We start from the raw sequence: 20,453 nt of genomic DNA, 5'->3' as shown, positions 1-20,453 counted from the left end.
CACATTGGCAAGCTTTTATTAATACCCAGCTGTAGCATTATATCAGCATAAACACGCAGGACTCCACGAAGCTGCTAGCCTTTATAAGGGAACCAATAACGTATTCTGACAGGCTACAAACACTTTGTAGTCTGGGCAGATAACAGTGCGGTACTCACACCTCGTGTCTTGGAAAAAAAAGACAGCTCGGTGCTGGTATGTGCTATTTTATTCGCATTACAGTAAGTGCTTTGCCAGCAGTAGGGTTCTGACTTTGCTAACAGGGTAGCGTTGTCACAAAGGGAATGTTCACAATGAAAGTGTGACAGGCGCAAACAAATCTGCGTGGGGCTGGGAGATTTAATTGGCAGTAGGGGGGGGGTGGATTTGAGTGATTGATAGATGCTTGCTCTTACAGACGGCGAGATTATGTGAGAGCTGCGAGATGATTCACATCCATGCCTTGGCAGGCGTGAGTCACACTGATTGCTGATTGGGCAGTCGCAGGGGAGGCTGGGGCTGCAGACAGGCAAGGACTCATTCTCTCAGCACGGGACCGGCCCTGGAATACACCAGGACCAGAGGCGGGGCCCTTGCCCAGGTGAGTAAGCAGCGCCCTCAGCTCTGGCTGATCGTATACATCCCACCCCTGGGTCCCGTGCCCTACTCAGCCCGATCCTACAGGCATGCAAGTTACGCAAATACCGGGCACACACGGTGCGCCTACAACCACGTCATGGCAGACAGGAGGGGCGTAGGCAGCAAGGGGTTAATAGGAGCTGTACACCGAGGGATGCCACACGCTTCTGGTGAAAGGGGGCGGGGAACCTCGCAATATGCTTCGCATGCTAGGCTAGGAATCGATACTAACAGTGGCAGGGTGTCTACAGGTGTCGACGTCAGCGTGTGCGTCACACAGTACCCGGGCACACGTGTCTTCCGATGTACCGTTTGGGCGCTTCTTTAGGGTGTATCTGTGATGTCCACGGAAACTTCTATGCTTCTGTAGCGCAACACATTGGGTTTGCAGGCAGCACAAAATGGCTAATTTCCCCTTAGCAGACGACCAGCGCTTTATGGATTGATGCCGGTTTCTAGTGCTTTTGATATTTAGGCGCTTGAGGAACTGTGTCATATGTAGAAAGCGCGAAATGCCCAGGATCACACAACATGAACATTATAGAGGAAGAGAGTCCATCAGAGAGCTGCGACTTGGGTCCTAGACGTCCTCTTCTCCAGGGAGGGTGCATTGATGTGCTGTGGAAGGGTACAACCGGGGTTAATATTGTGTTATCATTTCTTATTATGTGGTTGGCATAAGAAGTTGTTAGAATGTTTAAGAATTGTCGAGAGATTTAGCATTCTGATTTCTGTGTGGTTATAAAAAACAAACTGACGGGGATTTTGTGCAAGGCGTGTTGGATGATGAGAGAACGTGCTGTTGTGGTGTAGTGTGATACGTTTGTTTAGGGACGTGTTGAAGATGCAGCGATCGATCTTTTAGGGTTAGGTCTAAGGATATTTTGTAGAAAGTGTAAAGCTGTGTAGATGATAGTATACATTTTGTAATGTGAATTCATCACAAAAAAATGCGAACGAGACGGAGGGAAGAGAGGGGAGGGGGGAGGAGAAATGCGACACGGCGGGAAGGGGAGGGGGCGGATCGGGTAAAATAAACAAGACGGAGGGGAGGGGGGAGGAGAAATGCGACACGGCGGGAAGGGGAGGGGGCGGAGCGGGTAAACAAAGACGGACGTGCACGCGCTTTTAAGCTCAATGCGCATGCGCATTGAGCTTAAAAGTCACGGGCACTGCAAGGAATCGCCACGATTCCTTGCAGTGTGGATAAAGAGTGGATAAGTCCCAATACTCTCGCCTTGCTCGATGCGCATGCGCATCGACAGGCGAGACCTAAAAAGCTGTCAGGAAGGAAGACTCAGTATGTGAGACCTCCGAGGGAGAAGGCCTAGTCATAGAGTGATCACCTAAAATAAAGGAAGCCTGGATGTAGGGAACCTTATCAGTAAAGAAATTTGAGAGTACCTCGCACTAAGCGTTTGACGAGGGAAGTGTGACAGATTCCGCCCCAGGGTCCATCAAGTTCTGGACGATGGAGAAGACTTGATCCTCGTTAAATTGATGCGATCCGCATAGAAAAGGCTTTTGGCCTGAGCTATAAAGGTACAGTACAGCTTCTGGACTTTCCTAAGGTTCAGTTTTGCCAAAGGGCCACAGTCCAGCCGCCATAAACGTTCTACCTTTTTGCAGTGTTGTTTCTGTAGTCTAAGCTCATGCGAAAACCATTGCTGGGATGGGGAATCCTTGGATAGTTTGCGGGGAGCTGTGGGAGAAGAATGGGGCCACCACCCTCTTGATCCATCTGGAGAAGTTTTCAAGAGCATCCTCCAAATTAACAGAGGGGGCTGGTCTGGACTCCGCTAGAGCGCAGCTAAAAGTCATCGGGTCGATTTTAGCAAAGGCCGGGCTTTGACTGGCAGTGCTTGGGGGAATACTACCCTCCAGAACCTAGGAAAAGTATGTTAGGAAGTGATCGGACCAGGGCACCGGCAGAGGATCCTCCACCTTGATAGGGAAATTGGAACAGATAGGATCAAGGATATCCACCTGAATGTGTTGGTTCCCTGACCCATTGAGTAAGCTGGTCTAGGTTAAGAGAGTCAATGAATTCCCTGGTGTCTCCCAAAGATAACATCCAAATGGATGCTAAGATCTCCCAGGACGCGATCATTCGTAAACAGCAACGCCCAGGAAATGATAACATCTGTCAGCTTTTTGCGAAAAGGCCCTACGGGCCTGTAAACCAATGTACCACCAAACAAGATGTTTCAGGGAGATAGTAACACTAAAATGGAGGACTTCACCCTCTCCTATCTCCGGGGACTGCTCACAACGATCCCTGAAGATGACAGCACCACCACCACCCCTTCTGACTTTGCGATCAACCAGGGAAATCTTAACACCGCCAGGTATCACCATCTCAATGATATGATTTGAAAAGTCATTGAGCCAGGTCTCAGTAATGAATAATACATTGACCTTTTTATCAGACATCAAAGATATCCTGGTGGTGGCTGCCTAGTAATCGAGTGTTAATTAGGGCTGCCCTAAACATGGGCCCCTTCCCACTGCCTCTGGAGAAGGACCCCGGGTTGCTGGGGTGCGTCCATGCCAGGGTGCAGGGTGAAACTATAATAATTGCACACAGAAAGGGTGGGGGGGGGAGCTAACACCTCCCACCTGGTAGATTGGAGGCAAGGCTGAGGTCAAAGCAAAAGAAGATCATTGCGGCTATATGTCGGAAGGATGGAATGGTCCACGGGCAGCGAAGCAGACGGGGGCAAACGGGCAGCGAAGCAGACGGGGGCAAACGGGCATCAAAGCAGACGGGGGCAAACGGGCATCAAAGCAGACGGGGGCAAACTGGCATCAAAGCAGACGGGGGCAAACGGGCATCAAAGCAGACGGGGGCAAACGGGCTGCGCGTGTTCGCTTCCCGTTGGTGCCATTGCCTAAGGTATACTTCTGGGACTTGGTGTCATTTGGAGGAAGATTAGAGCGTTTCCCCTCCAAGATGGCCACCGAAAGTGGCCCACCAGAAGTGGGTGGAAATACCTACTTCCTGGAAGGAATGATTCCCTCCACTCAATCACCAATCTAATTGGTGTGGTGGACCGGCGAGCGGCACAGCGGGGGTCTCTGAGGACGGTGAGCAGTTTTAGAGTGCAGCGGCAAAAATACTAAAGCGGCAGCAATAATCACACTCAAACCCCATAAAACAAATTAAGAGCAGGTAAAGAACAAATGTAAAAGTTAATGCACTTTTTAAAAAAAAAAGTACGTTGGGGCGAGTGTCACCAGCAGCGCTGTGTCTTATATTCAAAGAATCAACACTAACCACGTGGCCCATCACATCCCCAGAAGAAATCAGAGCCACCATGAAGTCCATCTACTGAAGGGCCCCATCAGACCCATGGCCAAACCACGCCTACTCCAGTGGACAGCAACCCATTAGTGTCACGCTCACATCCATTCTAAATGCCTCCAGGTGCTCTGAGACCTTCCCATATGCTTGGAAAAGCACTACTGTTCTCCCATTGCTGAAGAAACCCTCTACGGATCCTTCCACACACGTCAACTACAGACCGATCCCCTTGCTGCCATTCTGGGCCAAAGTCTTTAATCATTAATAAATGCCTCACCGAATACCACAATGACCACCAACTCATTGACACAATTGAGTCAGGTTTTAGACCCAACCACAGCATAGAAAGTGACCTAACTGGCGTCACTGTTGAAAGCTGCATGATTCTAGACAGAGGAAAATGTGGTCTTTGTCCACCTGGACCTCTCTGCAGCGTCTGACATGGTTTCCCACCCTATCCTTATGCAAAGCCTAAACAGCATCCGAATCAAACGATAAGCACTTCGAAGGAGTTTCTTCTTCCTGAATGAAAGGACCTAATCAGTCAGCCTGGCGCCATACACGTCAGACTAGGACAACCTCATCTGCGGAGTTCCGCAAGGATTTTCCCGAAGCCGGATCCTCTTTAACGCATATATAAACCCTCGACCCAGCATCATCCACTCATGACATCTACATCGTCGCCTACATAGACAACACACATATTCCTTCCTACACAAACAATTCACCCAGTACCCGATCAAGTTCAATGCCTACATGACTAAAATCGCCCACTGGATGAAGAACAACGGTCTGAAGCTGAACAGCGGCAAGACCAAACTTGTGATCTTTGGGAAAAGTACTTCACAAAGAGAATCCTCCTGGTGGCCAACACAGGTGGGCCCTACAACCAACCCACGCCAAGTACCTCAGGATGGTCATTAGACACCAAACTCGACATCAACGACCAAATACACTATCACCACCATATGCTTTATACGGTGCAGAGGTTGAGGAAGATGTTAAAATGGCTCCAAATTAGTACCAGAAATCAGTCAAAATAAAGCTGGATTACAGGGGCACCCTCTATGACTGGATCAACAAAAACTCACCAGAAGGTTGCAGACCATTCAGACCACTGCGGTCAACCTCCAAAGTAGCACTCGTAACACACCGCACCCGTAGGAGCTCCACTAAATCCCTACACACAAACTAGGAATTCAAATTCCTCAACCACACTTTCAAGGGACAACATAATTCTGGCCCTGCATAGCTCAGCAATTGCATCTTACACAAACCTTTCAGACAACTCCACTTATCCGTCCTTTCACTTGCACACATACCCTGCAAACGGAAATTCGGATCCGGCGGTCAAGCCTCCTCCTACACAATACCTAAAGTGTGGTATGCCCTGTCGCTGCACATAAAAGCCTCCTTCTCACTTATTGAATTCATCAAGAAGCTAAAGACCTGCCTTCTGGATAAGTCTCACTAGGCCCTTGTTTTTGTAAGGCTCACACGTGCTCAGCGGCAGGTTACCAACAAATATGCATAACATCAGGATTAAAATAGCATTTCACAGTTCTTTGTGATCATCAGGGGGAGCCTCTGGCGGTACTCTTCATACTGAACAGTCTTTTCATATCCGGTTTTTAATTTCTCTTCTGGCTGTCAAATAAGTTTTTATTTTTAACTGCATAACTTTGGGCAGAAGTAATAAGCTCACTGCCTGTTCAAATAAATGAACATTGCTGATCCACTCTCCAGGAGCAAAAACAGTTACATGAATGGAGCCAGGGTGGGAGATGCAACGGCATGTACCCATTTCCTCCCAGTGACACATCCAAAGTCACTATAATCAGTTATTTGTGCTTGCGGAATAAAGTATTAAGCAAAACACAAGGAGTAGAGGTATCGGTTATAGGGGCAGGCATTACATCCAATATTAAGGCTTCAACTTCCTAATGTAGCAATCATTTCCCGTGTGTAAGCGTGCATAAGGCTTATTCCGCCAATCTTCATTGTCCTCTCAGGGAGCTGAATTTACAATTAAGGGTCAGGAGAGCAAGGCCTTAGCCACAGGGAGTGCTCCACACTATAATCCCTGGTGCATGCATGCTAGTGGGAATATTTCTCACCAATTAAGTGAACACGGGCAGGATCTTAGAAAAAAGAAATCCTTTCAGGAGAGGTCCAGCTGGAAAGGGAATACTGTATATTCTGTTTCCACAAAATGCAACTATTTTATACTGGTTTCTGATTGTTTTGAAATATTCTGGTTATAAATATTTGCAAAGTGTTCTAGCAAACCATTTCAGTTGCAGACATATCCCCAACAGTAATGAAATGTAGAGAATATACACACATACACATATATATACATATACATACACACACACACCTTTAAAAAAATGTAAACAGGTATTATTAAGAATGGTCTCATCTTAAAGCATAATAAGTTTCATGAAGCAAACATGTCACTATCTAAAAATGGATATCTTACTATTCTGACAGCAAGGCTGTCCTTGATTACTTATAATAAGGAAATGACATATTCATTCCAACTGAATAATTTCTAGGATTACTTCCACTTTTGAGGTCGGAGACTCAAAAATATGTGCTCCCAACTTGAAACTGAAGTAGGTCCTGTGCCATAAAAATAGACATCGAAATATTAAACTGTACAGAATAACACACCGGATGACATCAAAGTTTGGAAACAGCGTTTAGCAACCTTCAACCATGAAATAAAGGCAAGAGCAGTGTGTTGGCCTGAAATCGAAAAGTACCATACAAATAATGACTAAGACAAAGAAGGCTAACATATATTCAGCTTGACTGCTTTACGGAAAGGTTTGTCTGCTTACCACAACCTGCAAGAACGAAATGTTTTATAGGAAACTTTTTCATACTGCACCACCAAGCAAGCTGGTGTAAGCCGACAGGTCGCATGCAGCAGTTTAATGTTCCTAGCTGACAGTCACTGGGAGATGGGGGGTTGGCTCAAAGTGAGAGGCGAGCTCTGTGCAACATACCAGCCATTCCATTTCATATGTATTCAAGACCTCGCAGTAACACTATCTACTTACCCCTTTTAATAATGAGAACATAACATTCTTTCAAGTAAAATATTCGGAATCCTAAGTCATCATTTAATACAGTCCATGTAATGATGGTTATAGGTTTGTGTGTTTTAATTTCGGCTGCCTATTTGTATATGTAATAATTCTCGCAGAATAAAAGGACCAAGGAAAGTCAATTTCCCAACATGTTAAAAGAAAGACTTTTGAACAAACAACGAAAACGTATAAAGTTTAGTTTTGTCCTAAACTTTAAAAGGCTAGAAATCATTCCATCAACCCAAGTAGCAACTATACCACCGCAGTAAAAGCTTTTACTAAAATGCATGTTATTTCTCATTCGAGTTATGCATAATGGCGTTTTAAAAAACTCGAGTCAGGCAGCAATTTAACAAAACTAAAGTGAACATGTACCATGAATTTTTTAAAACGTCGTCGTAAAATGTAAGCTTGCTCTTGAAACCTCAAACCCATAATGATCTGTGTCAGTTGCATGTGTATGCAGTGCGCTGCCGACCTTAAAGCAAACAGTTATCCCGCAGCAGGTCACGAAAGCTTTGCTTGGCATTTGGCCTGTCATAGAAAAAGAAGGATTAGGCGGCTGTTCTATATATAGATCAGACGCTCAAACACGTGAACACGTCGAGGAACAAAATGACATGGGTCAAACACATACTGCACCATGTACTTGAACTTGCCACCAACAAATGGATCATCGTTTAAAGAATAAATACGTGTAATGTGAAGAGGTATGCACATTTGAGTAATTTATCTCAAGAGAAGTTACTTTGCAACCGGTCTGGCTGTTGGCGTGAGTGTCACATGATTCCAAAGACTACTTGCAAGACGTGAAAGTAGTACTTACAAGTAGATTGTCCTGTAAATAGGATTTCAGCTCAAAAAAAATCTCTAACAGCAGAGGCACTTAGTTAGCTGTTAGTAGCAACACATCTGAAATGTAATGCGTGGCTGGATCACACCACCCAATTAGACACAAACTATGCCAGCTGTCTTGTCATAAATGTCCTTTTAAAGTAAGGTTCCCTTTTACTAAATATACAAATAATGCTAGGTACAGACTAGATGGCATGTGGTTTACAAAACATTTAATTTACAGATTAATGGATAAAACTGCAAAATCCAACGCTACAAGAACTATTTCACCTTCGTTTTATTGTTCACACAAGTCATCATTATACATTTAAGAGTTGTAAAAAAGACACAGACAGGTCACCTAGTTACATGCACCATGAATCAGGATTCACCAGCCGTTTCCATATCAACTGGTTTGAAAACTTCCTTAGATACATTGTCAATGTACTCAAATGGATACGTGCATTGGTGAACCAAAGAACACAATCACTTGAAAGTTTGAAAACTCTCATCTGCTTTCAACCTCATGAGATGGTTCAGTGAAAACAAAAATTACACAAGCATTGGAAATGCAATAGGTCTCGGATGTATTTGAGTTCGAGCTAATGGCATTGTAAATGGCAATGTCTTTTAGCCATGTGTAATGGAATTATGTGGTGTGTAATGGAATTATGTGGTGTGTAATAGAATTATGTGGTGTGTAATGGAATTCTGCACTCTGCACTCTGAAAGCAGGCAAGGCTACCGACTAATTTTACACTGGTCACGGTTAACAATCTTTTCTAGAAGAGAATAGACACGTTTATCTTGGTGGGTTGAATTAAAAAAAAAAAAAACACATGGCGCACCCTGGTGTCCAATGAAGAATAGACGATCAGTAACGTGCATGCTCAGAGAGCAGACTGTACTGAATGTTCTGTGTACATTCGCAGAATCCTTCAAAGCACATCTGACATCATTCTTTGCTCCCGCCATTCCGGTCCTTTACACGGCAAACACTCCCGCATGTCCATGCAATTAGAGGACATAACATTCTGAACAAGCACCTACCGCTCAGTGCCCTCACTGCTTTGCGAAACTTATCGATGCCGGCCAGGAAGAGAGCAGTGATCGGCGGGGACACTGGCGCCCGGAGCGTGTGCGCGACTGAATCCGCGCGTGGCCAGCACTTGTCGCTCCCTCTCCCTTTAGGATTGCTGGGCGCGTCGTGAGCGTGCGCGCGACTGAATCCGCGCGTGGCCAGCACTTGTCGCTCCCTCTCCCATTAGGATTGCTGGGCGCGTGCCCAGCCCTCGTCTCCTTTTGTCGGCTTTGGAGACTGAAACGATTACAGTAGATCTCTGCAGAGAACGCGCTTCGCGGGTCTCTAGGCCGAGACCTAAAAATGGGGGCCAAAGGTAGTTACGTGTTGTGGGATGAGATCTCTGTTTAATGTAGCCATAAGCATCTTTATCTAGACCGAGGCAAATTGAACTGTTTGTTAACTGAACAGATTTAGGCCATGGGATAAATTATTAGAGACCCTGCATCATTAAGGAGAATGGTGGATAGTGGAATGCGGCCCATAAAGGAAGTAAATACTTGGAGATGGCTGCTTTGTAGAGTCAGAGGACTGTACAGCACAGGAAGTGCTGGGGAATGCAGCTAAAAGTGAACAGTCCAGATAGCTGCTAGAAGAATCCTTATCCCCGTAGCTCTAACTGAAGAGCAGTACAATTCAGAGCAGCCATCTTTGCCAATAAAAAAGCCTAACCTACCAGTACAGAGTGAATGTACATTTTGAGCCAAATGCACGATTTCTGCCACATAATAAGACAAAAAAGTCCTGATTTCGTAATTAAAAGACTGAATCAACTCTACCATACAGTAAAGATTGAACCTGAAAACAATGAAGCACTCAGGCAATGCCGCTTGCTAACCACTTCCAACTGTTTAAGATTTTCCCTTTCTAATTGTAAATCCTGAAGAAGCATCACAGCGGCACTTGATAGACATATTACCCCCTTCTTGCTCACAGAGATGATCTCATCTAATCTATGGGACAAAAAACCTGGAAATATAAAGCAAATTGTAAAAAAAACAAGCATTTGCAATGCAATAGGTCTCGCATTTGCGAGAGTTTGAGCTATTGGCATTGTAAATGACAATGCCTTCTATTTATGTGTTGGTTTTCAAAACATGTGAACGTCTGAAGCACTGGAATGGACACAGATTGGACCGCTGCAGGGTGGGTGGCAGGAGCAGAGAGGTGTGGCCTTGCTGGAGCACAGTAAAGTGAATGGCTAGATTTTCTTGCTGGAGCAGTGGAGGGGCGCCTGTCCGGACCACTGTATGGTCACCTGCTGGAGCAAATGGAAATAAGGGACTTGGGTACCAGAGTGGACACTGGCTGGAGCACTGCAGTGGGTTTGGCTAGACCCACGGGTGACCAATTGGAGGCTGACTAGCTGGAGCCCAGTAGAGTGATTGTCTTGCTGGAGGGCGTCCGGCCGGAGCAGTAGAGGGTGACTAGCTGCGGCACTTCATTTTGACTAACTGGTGCATAAGGGAGCGAGTAGCTGGCTCGAGCGAGGTCCTGCAAGGGAGCCATGAATGTGAGCAATGGGGCCAATGAAAGACAATCCACTCTGGAACAGACAGATCTAGGTAAAATGGAACTCTTGGCCAGTAAACGAAAGAGAAAGTCTGACTAGGGCTTCTCATTCAGAATATTTTCCCTTTTCTGTAACTAGGCCACAGAAAGATCAGATGTTTTCACATGCAGGATTGAGTCGAACATCATTATCTCGTCTAGTGCAAAACTCAATGTATACATAATAATGTCCCACTAAGGGGTATTTTCTGCAAAACAGCAACCCACAGGGCATCACTCAAAGACTGGAAGCTTTGCAATTACTAGGCAAATATTTCACGTGTCCGGGCGTAATGACAGAAAATATACAAATGTCCCCAATTTCATGGGGAACAATCCTAGCAGAGGCATATTAATATATAGAAATGAAACAGTCCAAATAAATTACCTTCGAGAAGTTTCAGAAACCAAGTCTTAAAACGCTAAGTACATTCGTACTTGATGAGCACAGAGATGAACCGTGCATCATAGCCAACATCAAACTCTCTTATAGACACATACAGAGCACCAGCATCTTCTGGGTCACTGACTCTTCTGCATACATAGACAGCCTTTTTCATGTAATGAATAAATGATTTGAAAAGGACTGTCCTACTATTTTGTTTGATGGAGCAAATGTGAGCAATGCATGTAGAATAATGTATTTTATTTAAGAAGGTTTATGGTTATTGTTGGGTGAGATGAGTAGAGGGACCATGAGGTTATCGTTTATGGTGTGAAAGATATGTGCTTCATTTATCCATTGGTGTGCACCTTATTTAGCTTGTAGTAGCCGGGAAGGGGTAGAGATGGTAATAGTCTTAAGAGGGAGCAGAATGGTGCAGTTCTCCTATTGCAAGCATTAAAACAATCTGTTTTAAAGAAAATAAATTATCATTTTTGCTGTCTTTATCGTTGTAGAGTTTCTAATGAACATGTTGGCTTTAAATGTCGCCATCATTCCTTTTGATCATACAAATTTTACTTTTTTTGAGAGAATATATATTTTTGGAACAGATAACGTTTTATTGGAAACTTAGAGGTTAAAATATTTGAAACATAATGGAAATCGAACATAATGATTTTAGTCATAGAGGCTGATATAAGCAGATTTAAAGGCACTTCCGGTGGGATTCACTTCCATTACCTTCTTGAAGCTTTAACCATGTTTGTGTGTGGAATCAGAAAATAGGACCTGGAACTTTTAAATTTGACTTCAGATACCAGTAGTAGCTGTAATCCCAGCCCAGGCGTATCTGCTGGGGTGACATCTGTGACTCGAAGAGCGATTGCTTTGATCTGTAGGGACATCCCCATTCAATCCATCGTCACTAAGCGCTTATTCGTGTTAATGTAATACAGTGGTTGAGGGTGCCTGGCGATACCCAGTTTGCTGAAGTAATTTGCCTCACACGCTGGATAACAGGACACCTCTGGACTTTACACCTTCCTCACCTTTAGGCTGAGGCTCAGCTACTAAGCTTGGGGTCCTGGCGTTCATGATTTCCTCCTTTCAGAGCTCATTAGTCAGTCTCATTGGTTCAATCAGATGATCATATAGAACTCGTATCCACGTCTTTTGGGAATATTGTGGGCAGCGGAACCCCTGCCTTCGGACATGCTTAAACACTAAGTGGAGCATCCAATTGTCATTGAGGGACCCTGGACACGAGGGATCTTCTGGATAACTGTACTGGGGGCAAAGCAGTTGACGTGCAGAGTATAAAACAAAACAATCTTTTCTACAGAAGCCTGTGCTTGTTTTTTGCTGCTTGGACTTTGCCGCACTGGATGCCAACTGATCTGCACATCCAGCGACACAAAAAGACAGCGAGAAAGAGTGAACCAGAGATAATCACTCTTGGATATGAACGGTCTGTAAAGCGGGAGTGCATCAGTGCCACACATGCACATAATCAGTACACGGAGAACATCTACCAAAGACCAAAGCAAGGAGGCAAATTACTATGTGTGTTCAGAGTGGCTGATGTCCTTTCACACACTTACATCAAGCGTGCGGTGGGAGCGTGTGAGCGAACAGTGGGAGCATGTGCGCAGAGAAGAGACACCATGCGCGCGTACACATCGCCTGTCAGTGCGTGCATATGGTTTGTCTCTATTCGCTCACCAAAGCCACAACAATAGAGTCTCACCAAGCGAAGCAGCACATGCACTGCATTCGCTAGGAGAGACCTAAAAAGGGGAGGGACGAGAGCAAGGAGGAATGCAGAAATCAGGATAAAGTATTCGATGGAATGCATGATGACAATTAGCACTTGTGACAAAAAAGGAGATCCAGGAACCCACAGCTTAAAAAAACACTAGTGTAGCCCTAAAGATCAAGTCCAGAGAATATGATCTATAGTGTCCACCCAAAAGGATTATGGGTTCAACCCACAGAAAGAACAACTTCGCAGTCCTCCAATGTGTCTACAGTGTTGAGCACATTTTGAATTAATATTTGTACAGCATGAGAAGATGCTTGCATCACTGAAGATTGTGGTTGTTCTACAGCATTTGTTGCAAACCACATAAGATGAAGCCTCCGATCAATTTATATAATCTGATGAGTCTACAGAGGAGCAACACTGTTGCCTGATAGCCTTCCAAGTGATTTCTGATAGAGACCCTTTTCTAGCCAGTCACTGAATACGAAGATGTCAAAAGGTGTTTTGAAACATAAGCTTCCAACGTTAAACATCTCTTTTCAATGTGGACAGCGTTCTCAACATAATCTCAGACCTCGAAAGTATGCGGCTGGTATACTACACTTCAACATCCAGGTTTTTTTCTCGGAACTGGAATGATGGACTTTGCAGGGAGAACACACAGCATGTGGATCTTTTTCAGCCTCATTTCGTGATAACAGGGGTACATAGAACATAGTGAAGGCATCCTTTAGAAATATGAGGGGGGACAAGAATAGTAAATAAAACACTTCTAGTTCCAAAAAGTTGGAAATGCACCAGGAGGTTGAGCAAAATCAGTATTTATGTACCTTGAAAAGATTTTCCTACCAAAAGAATAACGAAAGAAAAAAAACAGAACTCACTGCTAAAAGATTCTGATTGCAGGGCATATTGAATAGAGAGAGAAGATACTGGCTTTATTGCGAGCTTCTGTATGCTTGGCTCTAGAACCATTGTTTTCTTTTTTCTTTTTCCTTTAACTAAAAATTGTTACCCAATCAAAACAGACCACAGAAGGTTTGCAAGAATCATTAGAACATTAGCCATGAGCTGTGAGGATAATGTTAGAGGAAAAATACCCGACAAGGGACTGCCTTCTTAAAATAGAACTTATAGGTAACATTTGACAGTACCAGAAGAATCCGTAAATTCGAAGAAAGATTCAATTTGACCAGGAAACACATGTACTTCCACATACAAACTCACTTCATCAGACGCAGACCGAAGACACTGGACTGCTGCCTGTTTCTTCATCTCCTCCAAAGTTAGATCTGAAGGTTTTTTCTTACTCTTTGTCCACTTCTTGCACGCTCCCTTTTCAAAGCCCAGGAAGATGTCATTCTCCTGAAATGGAATTTTCATTATACAATTTTTATTACCACACGACTATACGAAGTAAAACTACCGAAGACTAAACATTTCTAATTTAGTACATGCACTAAATTCGAACAATTTTTCTCAACTTTAATAATTAACAGCACAAGATCAGTGATAACGCAGTTTGAAACACAAATGTACTCCAAGTATGGACTATTAATAAGGCACACAGAAATTGCGCGAAAAGTACAACAAAGAAAAACTAAAGGAATCCTGTTCGGGTATGCTGGAGAAGTTAAAGGGAAAAAGTATATCTGGCTTGCTCAACCTCTACCTCTCTACTCCTGTGCACATTCTCAGTGTTCGCTATCTAGTAGCGCTGGGCAATGGCTACCTCTCCTCTCCTAAGCCCACTTAGATCTGGTCATCAAGACTCCCCTTTCCTGAAGCCAGATGAAACTAGCATTCTACAAGCCTACCCACATTTAACGGCACAGGGAGATTACGTGATTAGCCCAGAATCATACAACGTTGGGTCTAACAATGAGGCCCGGATTAAAACCTGGGTCCCCAGCTACCAAAGGTGGCAGAGTGAGAAGCTAGGCCACATCTCCTTCTTCCCATGAAAATATCCTTTTATGGAGAAGGTAAAATGTAGGAAGCTGGCTCTTTATGGGATATAGCAATAATCTGATAGACTGTGTTAGGAGTCCTGGGGTTCTCTTACTAGTGGATAGGGGCTTGCTTTACAATTCTAACGTGCGCTATTAGGCAGTAGTGTGGTAGAGCAGCCTTATGCTTCACACAGAGGAGTGCCAGACATTTACAAATACACGCAATGATTAATAAATTACACCACGACTCAAGAAGGTGATCTACACCAATTTGTAAAAATAGCAAGTATCTTTATGCATGTTTAGGCCCCAGACAAAAATAGTTCAGGTAAGTAAGTTTTCAAATATAAATTCTTTTCACTTTAAAAAGTGAACACTTTGTCCAATTTCGGAGTTCTGCAATATTATCATATGGAAGGAAAAACAAGTTCCGCAAACAGGTACAGTACTTCGACTAACAAGGTCAATCTCCAGGAGTTAAAGTGAGTGGTGGGCAAGGTTCAAGGCAGCACAAGCAGTACAGCGACACAAGAGCAGCCGAGTGCAGGGTGCAAAACATGATCAGGCGCCCAATAGGTTTCAGCGGAGATTGGTCACTGCAGAAAGAGACTGCAGGCTCTGGCTAGGAAGACAGTCGGGCTGAGAGACTGCAGGCTCTGGCTAGGAAGACAGTCGGGCTGAATCAGCAAGTGGGCTCAAGGCATGCAATGCTTGGGGCCAAAGGGACGCCTTTGGTCCACTTCTCCATGGCTCAGGGGCGACGAGTGCAGAGGTGTCTTTCGGCGTCGGGTTTTCTTACCAGGAGCTGTTGCGGTAGAGGGGACTTGCGTGCAGAGGCTGCAGACGACATCGGGGAGTCCAGGAGGAGTGAACCCAAGATAGACTACGGCTCTGGAGGGCTGGGGAACCTTGTAGGCACCATTGGCCCACTGCAGCTCGGGCCAGTGGTGTTCATAGGAGGTCTTGGTCTTTATTGAAGGAAAGTAGCCCTCCCAGAGTTTTGGAGGCATACAGCTGAAGGACAAGACGTCTCTGGCGCAGAGTAGACCGAGAACAGCAAACAGGTCAAGTCATGTGCTCTCTTCAGTCTTTTTTGCTTTTGCGACTCTTCCTGTCCTTTTTACATCTCGTCTGGCGTTAGGAAATTTTGTGAAGTTTGATCTGCCAATTTTACTAGCAGGAAATTGCAAGTGATGCAACGTTTATACCAGTACTCATCATTGCAATTAATATGTGCAAACACAAGTTTGTGCATGAATCAGAATTTACCGTCTCACTAGTACCCGTTACCTTAGTGCGTATAAACTGCGATATATAACAAATTTGTAGGCAGATTCCATAAGTGAAGTCTGAAGTATGAAAGCAGTGCAGTATATGACAGAAATTTCGGATGTCATTTTCCAGTGCGGTTTATTACTGCATTATCGCAATTTCATTTGATATTATACTATACAATACCGCATTTTCCCTCTGTGTAACAGTTTCAGGAAGCAGAGCCACACATGGATCAGTAGAAGAGGTGAAACGAAGACCTGCGCATAGGAACAAGCATTGGCATAGCTAATAGGTCTTGCTTTTGGGGCATTATAAGTATTAAGTTATGCAGCACAATATCCCTGGTGCACCAAGATTACTGTTGCATGGTTAAACACTTCTAAGGTCCCAAAGGTGAGACCTATTGGCTATGCCAATGCTTGTTCTTTTAGGTCATCAGGATCTGCTTCTCTGTTGCCAGGGGCTCCCCTAAATATAGAATTAAAGGGTGTTAGGGGAGTGAAGGGTAGTAGTCAATGGGCTAATGACCCTAGGTGTCCCCTCGCCCCCTTTATGACTACTTCCAGTGGGAAGTGGGCATAACCCAGTCCCAGAATTCGTAGGTATGCCATCACTAAGATGGACCTTTGAAAAATCGTGTTCACCTCGTAGTAGCCCACTTTAGGGGTAGTACTAGTCTGGAGGTGACATGCCTGCCTGACTAGTTAATTTTCCCACCTGTCAATGTGCCAAGGGTTATCCAAACAGGTGTGGGAGGGGGTGGGAAGGACGGGACACTTCCTCTCCTGTGACTGGAACCAGATTCGCATTCTAAAGGCAGTAGCTTTTTTGAAGCTTGCCAGCTCAGGGAGGCTAATCAGCGGGTCATCCTGTGGGAGGGGGCGTTACGCCCTCTTCCTGGACAGGCCTTTGTTCGGGGACTCCTGAGATCAAAGGCTCTCACCCTAAGAGGTTAGAACATTGTCTCGGGTGGTAGGCTGGCAGAATCCAGTCAGCATGCACACCAGCTGCTGGTAGGTTCTCAGGGGGTACCTCTAAGATTTCATCTGGGTTCGCGTATCGATAAATCCAACACTGGCAACAGCTAGGGTTTACCAATATGAGATGTTTGATACCAATCATCCCCATTTTCAGTGAACCCATCATGTGGGCAGTGAACTCGTTTTTACCAGTGTCCCAAACAGGTTTTAAAATTGTTACTTGTACTTAAAGTAATATGACTGACCAGCATAGGGGGCTTATCTGCTCATGCAGGTATGCCCGCACAGGTCATAAGCACCCTGCCTTAGGGCTGTCTGGCCTGCAGTGGGAGTGACTTACAAATATTACATGCAGTGTTTGGGACATGGCACACCGGGATATGTCATGTTTTCACCAAGACACGCAGACTGAAATGGCAGTCTTGCACCTGCTTATAGAGGGATCCCTTAGGGTGGTAATATTCATGCTGCAGCCCTTAGGGACCCTCTTTAGTACCTCAGGCACTAGGTACCATTTACTAGATACTTACAGAGGGTGCTAGAGATTTTACCAATTGGGAGAAAAATTGTACAGTGTTGGAAAAGAGCTCTGGCACTGGGGACTTGGTGAGCAGGAACGCAGTGCACTTTCAGTCTAAATCAAATCATATACCAGGCAAAAAGTGGGGGTAACCATGTCAAAAAGGGATAAGTCCTACATGAATGCAGTAAACGAATTGGACAGCATGACCAAGAGGTGAAAAGGGAAGGGTATACACAACCGGGGTAGCCTGGCGAGGGAGCAAGGGGATTGCAAAAATCAATGGAAGTTGAGCAAAAAGGGTAGTGAGTGTAAGACAAGCATTGGCATAGCCAATAGGTCTCGCTTTTGGGACCTTATAAGTATTTAGTTAAGCAGCACAATATCCTTGTTGCAACAACATCAACTGTTGCATAGCTAAACACTTATAAGGTCCCAAAGGCGAGACCTATTGGCTATGCCAATGCCTGTTTTGTTGCTAGCTGTGCTCTCTGTGGTTCAGTTCACACTCAATCAAGAAAGCTATTCTTCTATTTTAATCTAACAACACAGTCCTCGTGCTGACCATTGTAAACTGCTAAGAAATAAACTTTCCTACGGGGAGTCATCATGCAGGCGCTCCCTTCCCTGAAGCAGTTCTGTTGCTGAACGGGTAGAAGGAATGCGAGATGATATGAACACGGAAAAAAAAGTCACAATGAATAATTTTAGCAGCAAGCCACAGTGCAGTATCAGAAAATGTATACTACCTACCTGGAGCATCAAAGATCGGTTGAAACAGAATCCAAAAGTGGGCAGTGCTGTTTAGTTCAAATTCAACAGAAAGTTTTATGTATTTTTTCTTATATATAATTTTAGCTACTTGTTTGAGTTCAGAGAGGGAGGCTGCAGTGTAGAGCGAGGGAGAGGAGAAACACATGGGGAAGGCACTGCAAGGGATGTGTGAGATTGCGGAAGAGAGAAAAAAAGGTCAGAGAGACAGTGTGAGAGGGAGATAGGAATCAGTCTGGGAACAGAGCCATGATAAAAACCCATGTGAGAGACTTCGGAATTGAGAGAAAGGGGTGGTGAGACAATGGAAGAGAAAGAAGAGAAATCGTGTGAGAAAATAACTACATGGGATGTGTGAGAAGGTGGAAGATTGAGGAAAGGGTGGCTAGGCAATAATAGAGAGAAAAGAGAAACTTTGTGGGAAAGGAACTGCTTCATGGAAGGGTGGTCTCGAATGGCGAGCTTTACTGTGCAGTCATCGGGGAGTAGGCAAGAGCATCCAATAACCATGAGACAGGACAGCGAAGTGGCTGTCAGGGTGAGTAGACCTGGACCAGTGGCATTCTATTTTTTAAGGCATACTCAAAAAAAGATGGAGGTGTTCCGGTCGTACTTTGAAGGACATTTTGCAGCTGCGTTCTGGGACCTGTAGTTAAGATTTTAACAAACACTATGGACTTCAATTCAACGCACTGTTGAATTAAAGGCAGCACGAGCAAAAAGGTGTCGCAAGTGACCCGTGGCCCGCTAGCGGTCTGCAAAAATATGTGCACGCAAAACGATTATTGTCTTCAGACAAACACTACACTCTGCTTGCGTTTCCGGGTCCTCATAGTCGCAGCGTGAAATCCGAAATGCCACAGAAACGTATTCCCTCAAAGGAAACGCCAAGCTCTTTCTGAAAGACATTCCCTTCCAGATAGCGGTGGAGAATCTTTCACGACAGGGATCATGCTTTCCAAGTTGTGCAGAGGTAATTCTGATTAACCATAGAATTCAACAAGAGGTTTCAATGCAACGGTAGAGGTGCGCGGACTGCGCCTCCCCCCATGCAGCAGGGATATGCAGAACCAAGATTTTAAGTCGCCTTTGTCAGCAGGGCTCTTTAGCTTGGAAGTAATCACAGAAAATTAGAACAGGAAATAGCGTAGATGGAAAGCGTTTCTCAAGTGGAAATTAGCACACGCGGTTCTGCCAACATCGTCATTGGGTTAACTCTAAAAACACATCACTTGAACAAGGAATGAGACGTGAAATGTATTAGGTCACCTGCCTTATACGGGATTTAAAGGTTAATAACTAATTAGAAATAATTGTCTCCCTCCGAAGGTCTATTCATAAACCTCTCAGCTCATTAAATGCATTATGTACGTCGTCACAGCAGGCGTTCCTAAAGATCCGATAAAGGGAAACCATACTGAAAGGATTTGTAATGTTGCAGAGAAAATTGGTTCCATTTGTAACCCCACACGTCACAGGTTTTAACTTGCAGAACGCCAATGCACTGCTCTGAAGGAGAGGACCTGCCCGGAATGAGAACTCCTCTTTACTTACACGCACCGCCAGTGGTGTATATGATAAGAAGGGGGGTGGGAGAGGTGCATTAGGCCCCTGCACTGAAAAAGAAAGTCTGCTCAGCTAGTGGCCTCGAAATTCGCAAAGTCACATAATAAAGCATCTAGGTTTTATAAAAGGTTAATGCTCCCTAAAAGCATGTACATGTCTTCTTCATCCTGAGGAAAACAAAAAAAACGAAAGCAGCGAAGAACTTACTTCAACGTACCCTTTTGAATGAGCACCTTTTAGATAAACGCAGTATTTAACGCCTTTAGTGAGGTTCGTAGCACCATGCAAACAGCTGCACGGTGCCTCCCTTGTGGGTGGTGATATACGCTGGCAGCTCCCAGTGCCTGGGGAGCTCACAACGTAGGAGGCCCAGCACCAGTGACGTCTGCTGCGCGCACACACTGCATGTCGATGTCGCCAAGACCGACGCAGCATTACAACACAGTCACGTCCAGGCGGTTCTCGGGACCCCACGGAGCTGGGAACACAGAAAAACCTGCGTTAGGAAGCAGGATTACCTTTTGTGAAACTCTTAAAGCAAACATTGCCACTCTTGTGCTGAAGACAAATGCTAAATAATCCAGCCTGGAATCTAGCAGTTATGTAGTGTCTCTTGAAAAATAGCTCAGTGGCTTGAAGCGCCGGATGTGGAGATCTGAATAGCTGGCAGGTCAAGTAGAACCCTAGGTCTTAATGAAAGAGCCTTTTCCCCTTGCAAGGCTGGCATAAGACTTAACAGGATGTTGGGCAACAGAC

At 44.8% G+C, this 20,453-nt stretch overlaps 1 protein-coding gene across 2 annotated transcripts in view; it reads right to left on the bottom strand.

The window, feature by feature from the left end:
- KIAA0232 (KIAA0232 ortholog) overlaps positions 1-20,453 on the bottom strand; it is a 438,560-nt gene that overhangs the window by 299,875 nt on the left and 118,232 nt on the right. For both annotated transcript variants that reach the window (XM_086964120.1, XM_086964119.1), the window contains exon 3: positions 13,861-13,998. In XM_086964120.1, coding sequence (XP_086820246.1) covers positions 13,861-13,998 — 138 coding nt within the window. The remainder of the gene's footprint in view (positions 1-13,860; positions 13,999-20,453) is intronic.

The sequence above is a fragment of the Lissotriton vulgaris genome, chromosome 3_2 (assembly GCF_964263255.1).
Source record: "Lissotriton vulgaris chromosome 3_2, aLisVul1.2, whole genome shotgun sequence".
NCBI lineage: Eukaryota > Metazoa > Chordata > Amphibia > Caudata > Salamandridae > Lissotriton > Lissotriton vulgaris.
The sequence above is the reverse complement of the archived record's forward strand: the minus strand, read 5'-3'. Positions and strand labels throughout refer to the sequence as shown.